This window comes from Grampus griseus (genome assembly GCF_964374135.1).
Source record: "Grampus griseus genome assembly, chromosome: 4".
In the NCBI taxonomy this organism is placed as follows: domain Eukaryota; kingdom Metazoa; phylum Chordata; class Mammalia; order Artiodactyla; family Delphinidae; genus Grampus; species Grampus griseus.
Window position 1 is genome coordinate 32,156,017 of NC_138997.1, and position 11,004 is coordinate 32,167,020.

The window sequence follows — 11,004 nt, forward strand, 5'->3', positions numbered from 1 at the left end:
TAACAGTTATTGATCTCTTTGTATGCCAAGTTTCTGTTAAGCACATTATATGCATAAACTCGCTTAAACAGGAGGGAAAGTCAACTGGTGTTGAGAAGGTCCCATACAATCATCATTTAGCTTCCTTCTCAAAATAGTAAATGGTATCATTTCAGACAAGGTTTGTTTTGCTTAAGTGTCTCATATGAGGCAATCACACTTGAATTGCGCAATGCATTTGGGCAACATTTGTATGAAGAAATCTTGCAACAAAATAGGGGCACTTACATACGCACTATGAAAAATCTAGCCTTTTCTATTATTTGAGGGTTCAGTCACATTCTCATTGAATAGTATTATTCTCATTGAGTAAAACTAGCAAGATTATGAAGCATAGGCATGTGTCTATGGAGATCTAGTGAAAGGCATGGTGCAGGGACTTTAAAATCAGACAGAGTGAGGTTCCAATCCTACTTATGTCACTTGACAAGTCCTGAACCCTTCTGAGCCTCTTTAAATTTAAAATGCAGATAATGCCTGCCTCATAGACTTGTTAAGGCATTAAACAAACATACATTAAACTCCAAGTGGAGATATTAACACAAGATCAGTCTTAGTATAAGCATCTGCTCCCACCCCTCCATCCCGCTTTGGAGCCTACCTGCCAACCTTGACAGTGTTCCCTGACTTCTCCTGCATTCTTCAAGCTCTATTCTGTGCCCCATTTTATGGTTCTTTATTTCCTGATTATCTTGATTTATTCATTTATTTATTCAAAAGTTTTTATTGAACACATACTATATACAAGTCACTGGGTAAGCACTGAGAATACAATAGTGAGCTAAACAATAATTTTTATGGCCTCATGAGAGAGACAGGCACTAATCACACATGTGGGAGGATATAGTTACAAACTAAGCTAAATGCTATGAAGGAAAGGAACACATATCTAGGCTGAAGAGTAAGGGAAGTGAAGGTGAGTGGAGACCTGAAGGAGAAGTGAGAGTCTCTGTGGCAGGTGGTGATGGTGCAGGTGGAGGTGGTGGTGATGGTGCAGGTGGAGGTGTTGGTGATACTGTAATGATGGAGGTGATGGTGCAGGTGGAGGTGGTGGTGATGGTGCAGTGGGGATGCTGGTGCTAGTGGTGGAGGTGCTGGTGATGGTGGAGGGGATGGTAGTAGAGGATGGTATCCACAGCACAGGGAACAGCATATGCAAAGGGTCTGTGGTGGGTGGAAACTCCGTGGGTCTGGAAACCTGAAAGTCTGATGTAGCTGATGTGGCAGCACACAGACGGTGAGGGTGAGAGGAGGTAGAGACCAGAACTTGAAGCACAAGCCACACCACAGACCCTGCAGGAACTTGTAGCCTATGTTAAATACTTGGGTCCTAATCCTAACAACAATTTGGAAGCCACAGAAGAATTTTAAACTTGAGGTGGGGTGAAATGATCAGATTTGCATTGTTAAAAGATCATTCTAGATCTCTACTGTCCAGTAATGGTAGCTACTAGCCACACATGGGTATTGAACACTTGAAATGTTGCTGGTCTTAGTTGGAAAGTGCTGTGAATGTAAAATACACACTGGATTTAAAAGACAGTGTAAAAAAGGAATGTAAAATATCTTGTTACTTTTTTCATAATCTTTACATATTGGAATGGTAATATTTGGGGTTAAATATAATGTAATTAAAATCAGTTTTACCTGTTTCTTGCTTACCTTTTAAAATGTAACTACTAGGACATTTAAAATTACATAAGCAGCTCCCATGATATTTTCATTAGAGGGGGCTTCTCTAGAGGCAGCGTGAAGAAGGAGCTACGGAGAAGGCGAAGCAGGTGAGACCATCAGGAGGTTGTTTTCATAGTCCAGGCAAGAGGTGAAGGTAGCTCTAACTAGGTTGATGGAAGTGGGAGTAAAAGGAGTTGGATGGATTCGAGGTAAAATCAGCAGAACTAAGTCTTGTAGCAGATGCTTCTGGATAGATGGTGGTGCCACATGTTGAAATAAAAAACACTAAGAGAGGACCAGCCTTGGCAAGAAGTATCATGAGCTCAGACTTGGACATGCTGAGTGGACATGCTCTGAGACATCCACGTGGACGCATGTCTCCAGAAGGCAGTTGCCCATCTAGGTCTGCAGCTCGGATGAGATGTCTGCATGGGAGACTTAAATTTGAGAGGTATTGGCATAGAGATGAGAATAAATGAGACTCCTTAGGAAGACAGCAGCCAGTGAGGAGTGGCCTAGGACCTAGACTTGGGAAACAGGGTAAGGGAGGATAAGTCTGTAAAGGAGCATTGAAAAGGAAGCCTAAGTATGTGGGGTCATGGAAGCCAAGGGAGAAGCAAAGAAGGAAGGAGTGTCAGCAAGGAGATTTGTTCTGACAGGTTAGGCAACAGGAAGAATACAATGTATCTGGGAGTTAGCAGTACGGCGGTCATTGATGACCTTTGCAAGTGCTGGTTGGAGTGATAGGGGTGGAAGCCAGCTTGGAGTAGACTAAAGACTGGGCAAGAGGTGAGGAAACAGAGACAGGAAGTATAAAGAGCTCTTTCCAGAAGTTACTCTATGAAGGAGGAGAGAGAGAGAAGCTTGAGGGAGATGAGAATTTGTTTTTGTTTGTTTATTTGAAATAAATATGGAAAAGACTTGAGGATGTGTAAACACTGGTAGGAATGATCTGGTTGAGATGGAACGGTGGAAAATACAGGAGAGAGAAAGTATACTAAGCAGCACGTGGTTCCTGAGATGGCAGGGAGGGAGCGTCGCGACTGAACCAGGTGGGGCTGGCGGCCATTCTAGGAGGGAGCCCTCTCCTACTGCAGCAGGAGGGGAGGGTGGGTGTGGGTAGGAGCTCAGCAGTGAGAAGTTGAGGGGATCTCTGTGGATGGCTTTAATTTCCTCTGTGAAATAAGAGGCAAAGTCATCCCCGAGAGCATGTGGGGAGGCAGAGAATGCCAGTGGCTGGAGGAGGGTGGAGGGTGAGGTGGGTTGGCTAGAAAAGCGTAATAAAAGTGCCTGGTCTCCTCTAAGTCCATAGGGACCTTTCAGGTTTAGGATTTTGTCACACAGGAGGAATAGGAACATAAGGAAAAGAGAGTGGTGGCTCTAGAATTTCTATTTAGAAGTGGTGATCTGACTCAGGGGTGAGAGGGCTTGAAGCTTTTTGTACACTATTTTCCATTACATGATAGTGAGAATACACCAGCTGTTCATACGGAAGGGCAGGGAAGGTTTCTGGAGATTGGGGGGAGGGAAAAGCCCTCTCCTTCCACTCCGTGTTTGGTGACACCACTGGCAAGAGGGTTTGCGGGGGTGGTAAGTGTGTCTTGGAGATTCTGAGGTAAGAAAGACTGCATCATCCCAATTCCCCAAGACCTCCTTCTGGCACCCCCAGTGCCCCTGTGCAACGGGCATGCATATTCAGACCATCCGGTGGCCACACCCAAGCTGGTATTTTCCCTGTAAAAAAGGGGGAAGAACCCAGCGAACCAGAAATTTGGGGCCAAGTATGACTCTCCACAGAATGCCTAGAGGATGGGAACCCTGGGTTCTGCTGACCCTTCCACCTGTGAGCTCCAGCTTGCACCAGGCATTGGTCTGAATCTACACTAAATAAGGAAGAAAGACAAGGCAGGAGATGACCAATGGGTTGGGGGAAGGGGAGGGACCAGTGGACTCTGAGCAAGACGCAGGAGGCTGAGTTAGTCATTTTGAACTTGGACAACTGTTTGTAATCCCCGGGTCCAGGGAGAGACCAAGGTAGTGCAGGGGAGGAGTTCGGGGGACAAGGGGGTATAGGAACCGAGAGGTGACGAGTGGGTCATCTTTGTGAACAGTGAAGCAGCTGGGCTCCTGGAAGATCTTAAGAAGAAGTCTGTGAGCAGATGCCAAAGTCTTCGACAAGTGAGAGGAAGGGAGTAGGAGGTCAGCTGATGGTGAGAGACAGAGGAGGGCATGAGGGCAAATGGCGTATGTGAGCTGGGAGCCTCAGAGGGACTGGTTTTCTTACAAAAGGTTGGGGAGATAAGTCAGTGGCTCACACATTTGATCAGGGAGTGGAGTTCCTGGATCTGATGATGCCTTACCCTACCCTACCCTAACCCTAACCCTAACCATGGATTTAATTCCATAGATTTAATCCCATCATATAAACCAACATTTAGTACAAATCATCTCTTAGCAATCTAAAAGGGCTGGAGCTGGCACATGGTAAATAATGTATACACAGTCAAATCTGTTCCAGTGATTGACAGCTCAAGGAAGCCATAGCTGAGGGAGGAGCAGAAGGACACTGGCAGGACACACAGGATCAGACCAGAAGATGAGGCCATAACCGACTCAGGCCGGAGGAAGCCGTGGCCATAGGCAGCAGAAGAGGAAGGAAACACATGGCAAATTTTTTCTTTGGTGACAAATTTAATTTTGTCAATGTTGGCTTTTTTTTAAAAAAGTCCTCATAATTTTTTGTCTGCAGAAGAGATAATTCAGGAGTTTGCTTTGGCTTTATGATTTAATATCTAAATAACTAAATTTGCTAAGTTAAAAATCTTGTCCTTCCTTAAGCTTTTAGGTTTGACTAACTATTCGGAAATCTACTAAATTTAAACATCAGTTTAAAAGGGACTTTGGCTTTTGTTTGGTCCCATTTACAAACTTAGCTAATTAAACTTTTAATTAATTTTAGCAGCATTTATAAATGTAATATATTTGATGTTCTCTTTAAGTGTCAATTGTTTGACTTAGTAAAACTTTCCTGAGTTCTTAAACAATTCTAATATAACTAATACACTTATAAATATGGTAAAATTTAAGCTCTCTTAAATGTTTCAATGTATGATGAATGTTTCAATCCGTGTTTCTACAAACAATGAAAAATTTCAACTTAAAATCACAAGTATAAATGAAATATACATTTTAAGTTGGAATTACAAGCTTGACCTTGACTCTAACGCACCAAATTTAAAAAATGTGACAAGTCTTTAAAACCCAAATATTCATAGATTCCTTAACACAAAATATTAATATAAATACTAATTATAAGTCTTCCAGAGATTGCATCCAGAAACTTTTTGGGTCAAGTATGACTGTCCATACAATGGCCAAGAAGACAGCAACCTCCAGGCTTTGAAAGATACTTGCACACACGTAGGAAACCATTACATCATCATACATAATTTGGGAATTCATTCATAGAGAGGTGGCCAATGATATGGCCTAAGAAGCTGGCAATATTCTTGTCTGTGACCGTGACTGGTACACACTGAACCCTTGTTATGCTTTGTAACAGAACTGAACCTAGAGAAGGCAGTGGTCACACAGCTCATGTCCCTGGCTCTGAGTTATTATCATGAGCTCATTTTTTCCATGCACATGGAAGGCAGCAACTTCTACCCGGACTGCCACATCACATGGTTGGATTTAGCAGTTATTTGGTTCTTAAGATATTTCAATATATTTCCCAAGGCACTCCAAAGAACTTAGAAATTGATAAAATTCTGCCTTCTTTTCATATTCTTCCTGACTGATGAGGCCATACAGATATTAAAATGATACCAGCTGCTTGCTCATGGTTTTGTCTGACTCTGTGCTTGGAAACAATACACTATATTTCTTCATTCTCGTCTTTAAACAAGGTCAGCTATTGTGCGGCAAGGGTAGGAAGTTGGGGCGAGAAGCCACTGGTCAGACTTCTCTCCTTTGCAGGCCCACCTGTGTCTGCAATGTCCATACTCCATTCCTCCAGACCCAACTGATGCTCTGAAAAGGCATGTCAATCCACTACTCAACAAGTAATAGTTGGGACTTCCCTGGTGGTCCAGTGGTTAAGAGTCTGCCTTCCAATGCAGGAGACGCAGGTTTGATCCCTGGTTGGAGAGCAAAGATCCCACATGCCACAGGGCAACTAAGCCTGTGCACCACAACTAGAGCCCATGCGCCCTGGAGATCCCGTGCCGCAACTAGAGAGCCCTCGTGCCACAACAAAAGATCCTGCGTGCTGCAACTAAGACCCGAATCGGCCAAATAAATAAATATTTTTTTTAAAAAGCAAGTAATAGTTGATTAGTGCCTACTGTGTTCTCAGGGCTGGGAATACTTCCCTGCACAAAGGAGAACAAAGTCCATGACCTCATGAAATTTACATCCAGCCACATTCAGCAGCTGTGTGTGAATTTGAAATCTCCTTTTCTATCATCTACCACCAGTCTTGCAACAGACGAAAGTTATTTGCATTGCCCTTGAGAGTTTTGTATATTTGGACCTAACCTATACAAACTTACCTCATATATCATCTTCATGGTTTGGCCCTTTGCATCTGGGATAGTGCATCAGAGAACTTGAAGTAAAGTCTCTTTCCCTCTCTTTTTTCATTTTCCCAAGTTTTAGATTCCTGAAATATTCACAGATTCTCTAAATTAAAAAAAAAAAAAACCAAGACTTTTATGGACTTTCTGTTCTGAATTAACTTAAGTTTGATGCTTCCAATCCTTGGAGTTAGGTACCAAGAAGTCTGAAATCAATGTAGAAGATCAGTCACTTGGGCTGACAGATGAAGCAGTCAGTTTTACTCTAAGAGATTTTATTGGTCTTTGTTTCTCCTTTCTTCCTTTCTTTTTTTAAAAAATGAACATTTAGACCATGCTTACTAGGAATATCTTAATTTCTGGAATCATTATAGTCTGATGAGTTTAGTCCTGGAATGGACTTTGTAAAATTTGGGTGATGAATTGCTCTGATTACACATGGAGTGGTATTCCAAGGCAGAAAGCTGAAAATGAGCATTCCAGAAGGGATAAAACCATCTGAATATGACATTAGAAGATTTTATATTTCTAGGTAGTTTGGACTTCCTGAGTTATTTAAGAAACAATTTTCTTTCCATCAGGAAATATCTTAGTCAGGTCTCTTTTTGTTGCAAGTGAGAGAAATTAATGTAAACTTATTAAAGTAAAAGGAGACATTTTATAAGCAAGGCAGGATGACCTGCTAGAGAAATTAGGTGTTTTCTCCTTCCTTCTCTAAAAGGCAAGCAAAAGGTTAGCTTCTCCATTTTGGAGGCCTGATATATCCATCCTTTGCTCTTGGAGAGAAGAGGATGTTTTAAAGTCGGTTTTATTGATATAATTTATATATAATAAAATTTATCAATATAAAAAGTACAGTTTGATGAACTTGACAAAGAGATACAGTCATGTAACCACCATCGCAATCATGATACAGAACATTTCTATCACCCCCAAAAGTCCCCATATGCCTCTATGCAATCAATCCCCTCTCCAACCCGGCTCCCTGATACCCCTGCTTTCTGTCATAGTTTTGCTTTGTGTAGAATTTAAATCTAAATGAATTGTGTTGAATTCATTTAAATGAATTCTATAGTATGTATTTGTTTGTGTCTGACTTTTCACTTAGTATAATTCTGTTCAGATCATCAATATTCTTGCATATTTCAGCAGCTCTGCCTTTTTATTGTTGAGTGGTATTCTATCGTATACACATACAACGATTTCTTTATCTGTTCATGAGATGATAGATATTTGGGTCATTTCTAGCTCTGAATAAAGTACATGCTTTTGTGTGGACTTATTTTTTCATTTCTCGTGGGTAATTACCTAGGATTGAGATTGTTGCTTCATTAAGTGCATATTTAATTTGATAAGAAACTGTCAAACTTTCCCAAAGTGGGTGTATCATTTTGCATTGCCAGCAGCAATGTATGAGCGTTTCAGTTGTTCTACATCCTTGGTATTGTCGGTATTGTCAGTCTCTCATTTTAGCCTTTCTAGTGGGCATGTAGTGGTATCTCAGTGTGTTTTATTGAGATATGATTGACCGAGTTTTATTGAGATATGATTGACGTGTAGTATTGTATTAGTTTAAGATGTATAACATAATGATTTGATATATGTATATATAATGTGAAATAATCATCACAATAAGTTTAGTTAAAATCCATCATTTCACATAGTTACTATTTTTTTCTGGTGATGAGAAGTTTTAAGATCTACTCTTAGCAACTTTTGAAGGTATAATAACAGTATTACTAAAACAGTATTACTAACTATAGTCACCATGCTGTACATTACATTCCCAGAAGTATATATCTTATAACTGGAAATTTGTACCTTTTGACCATATATAAAGAGGTCAATTTCACTCTGAAAGGTCTTGTCAATCTTTCAAGTTTCCAAAATATTTAGAACTCAGAAATACTGCTCTTCATATGAGATCACAAGTAACAGAAGACACTCTTACACTCAGGCCCACAGTGAAAAAACTAATAGTAAAACAAGTCGAAGTAACTAAACAATAAGATTTGAAAATCAGTTATTGAATATAGAACTGGAAGACTGTACTTCAGGAAAATGGAAAATGGGATGGCTGCAATTCCATGATAAGACCAGGCCCAACAGAAACTGTAATAACAACAGAGCTTAGCTATGAGAATTTTCCACAATGACAGAACTTTAAAAACATGCTTTTATATTAACTAAAGATATTCACAGTTGAAACTGCCAAAACTTGCTTAATACCATATCTCCCTTCTCAATATTTAAAATCCACAGGATACTCGGACCTCAGTGAACATTTGATGGTTGGAGCATAACTGAAACAGTCAGTTCAAAGGTTCTCCCTACATACTTTGATTTTAAGACAAAATAATCTGTAAACTCGGGACAATGTTGCTTTCTCTAGAAAAACCTGACTAACATTGATCTTTGTCAGTGTACACTTGGTTCTTTACTTAACTCTTACCAGTGGTCAGAAAAGGTAACATACTTGAATTTATCCAGTGTCAAACTATACAATCTAACACTCAATGTTTCCCAGACACTAGGCATATTAGATGTTAGCAATATAGTCTTTTATTTTGTCACATCTTAAAGAACTTTACATTTTCAGGTACATGTCGAAGATGCTCCCAGGTACTTCCTTCTTCTTGGAAAGTAAGCAAGAAAATAAAACCTTCTCTAAGGAGCAACTTGATTCTTTTCAAAAACTGAAGATTTTGGAAGCTGGTGGCAACAGTTTCGTTTGCTCCTGTGACTTCCTGTCTTTCACACAGGGGCAGCAGGCCCTGGCCCAGGTCCTGATCGACTGGCCAGAAGAATACCTGTGTGACTCTCCATCCTCCGTGCGGGGCCAGCGGGTTCGGGACACCCGGCTCTCACCTTCCGAATGCCACAGGGCAGCCGTGGTGTCTGCCGTGTGCTGTGCCCTTTTCCTGTCGCTCCTGCTCGTGGGAGTTCTGTGCCACCGTTTCCACGGACTGTGGTACATGAAGATGATGTGGGCCTGGCTCCAGGCCAAGAGGAAGCCCAGGAAGGCTCCCCGCAGGGACATCTGCTATGACGCCTTTGTGTCCTACAGTGAACGGGATTCCTACTGGGTGGAGAACCTCATGGTCCAGGAGTTGGAGCACTTCAGACCTCCCTTTAAGTTGTGTCTTCACAAGCGGGACTTCATTCCTGGCAAGTGGATTATCGACAATATCATTGACTCCATTGAAAAGAGCCACAAAACCATCTTTGTGCTTTCTGAGAACTTTGTGAAGAGTGAGTGGTGCAAGTACGAGCTGGACTTCTCCCATTTTCGTCTCTTTGATGAGAACGACGATGCTGCCATTCTCATTCTGCTGGAGCCCATTGAGAAAAAGGCCATCCCCAGCAGGAAGGGTTTCAGTTGAAGAACAATTCTAGTTTTTAAAAGAAAAATATCTATAAAATGAAATATTCTCAGGTTTCAAAATTCAGCTCTATGTTGATTCAGAGTTTTACTATTATGATTTTGCATAGGCACTAATAAATAGTATTCTTCAAAAGTTACAGATGTTATTGAAATCTCTTCAAAGTAGAAAAATTTTGAAGAATGAGCATTTGCGTACAACAATCTGTGTATTAGTGCAAGGATTACAGCAGATTTTCATTAAGTGATTTTTGACGGATATATTTATTATTTTCTCTATTACAAAATATTTTATGTGAACAAGACAGTGTTTTTTGATAACTTCATTTTAGAATTTCAGTCAGATTCTCAAAAAATAGATACCATGAGAGTTACTTTTTACAGAATTATCTTTTCATATTGTGTTCATTTTCTAACTTTTTTTTTTTTTTTTAAATAAGTTGTGTAGGCAGTTAGAGGAGGTCTTATACTGAAAAGAAGCGAAGGCGTTTTGGAGTCTAACCTGGGATTTGCCACTTGGCTCTGAGCCATATGACTTGAGGCAAGTTCTTTAATCACTTGAACTGAAGGCCTAATACTATCAGAACTATTTATTTCACGTGTTATTATAAGACTCAGGTGAAAAGATTTATGTGAAAGTGCTTCGAAAACGTGAAGAACTGAACACATATAAGGATGTGCCTTAGTAGAAGGTGCTAATAGCTTTGCTGAGAGTGTAGAGAAAAATACACTGCATGTAGATGACACTGGTAGTAAGTTGCGGGTAAATACATAATTTCTACTTAACTTTGTCAGAATATTCTAATCAAATTTGGGATTACAAAGCAATAACATCAGTCAATCTAGGCAGCTCAACTAGAAAAGATATATAGAGAAAGAACAGAGGTTTTCAGTTTCAGGGCAAAAAATTGGAAAGAAGTTTTCTGAAGGACACACTTGAGAAATCATGAGGGAGAGAGGGGGAGATTTTGAAGTAATAAGAAGAAAGTGTTTCAGACAGCTGGAGAGCCTGGATGGTCAGGGATGCAGAGAAATGTCCCCACGGTAATCAGTAAACTGTATAGAAAAACAGACTTCATCCCCTCAAGTTCATATTCATGCCTATAGATTAAGTTTGCCTAAGGCTGGAGCCTTTGATGAAGACTAGGCATGTGGAATAGGGTAACACAAAGAACCCTGGGTTTAGGGTAAAATTCTGGTTTCAAATCTCAATTCTGGCACTTAGAATTTGCATGGCATTTCCTCCTGTGTCAAAGAGGAACTAGAATGCTTCTTCAGCCTCCAATCTCAATTTGGGAAGGTCAAATGTAATTATGAAAATAAAATATAGTT

The 11,004-nt window shown here is 40.4% G+C and overlaps 1 protein-coding gene across 1 annotated transcript; it reads left to right on the forward strand.

Moving 5' to 3' along the window:
- Positions 1 to 8,893: 8,893 nt before the first annotated feature.
- LOC309822242 (toll-like receptor 2) lies at positions 8,894 to 9,673 on the forward strand (the record flags this gene model as incomplete). The annotated part of the gene is made up of 1 exon (XM_082653988.1): positions 8,894 to 9,673. The coding sequence occupies one exon, from the start codon at positions 8,894 to 8,896 to the stop codon at positions 9,671 to 9,673; it is 780 nt and encodes a 259-aa protein (XP_082510114.1).
- Between the last annotated feature and the right edge of the window lie 1,331 nt (positions 9,674 to 11,004).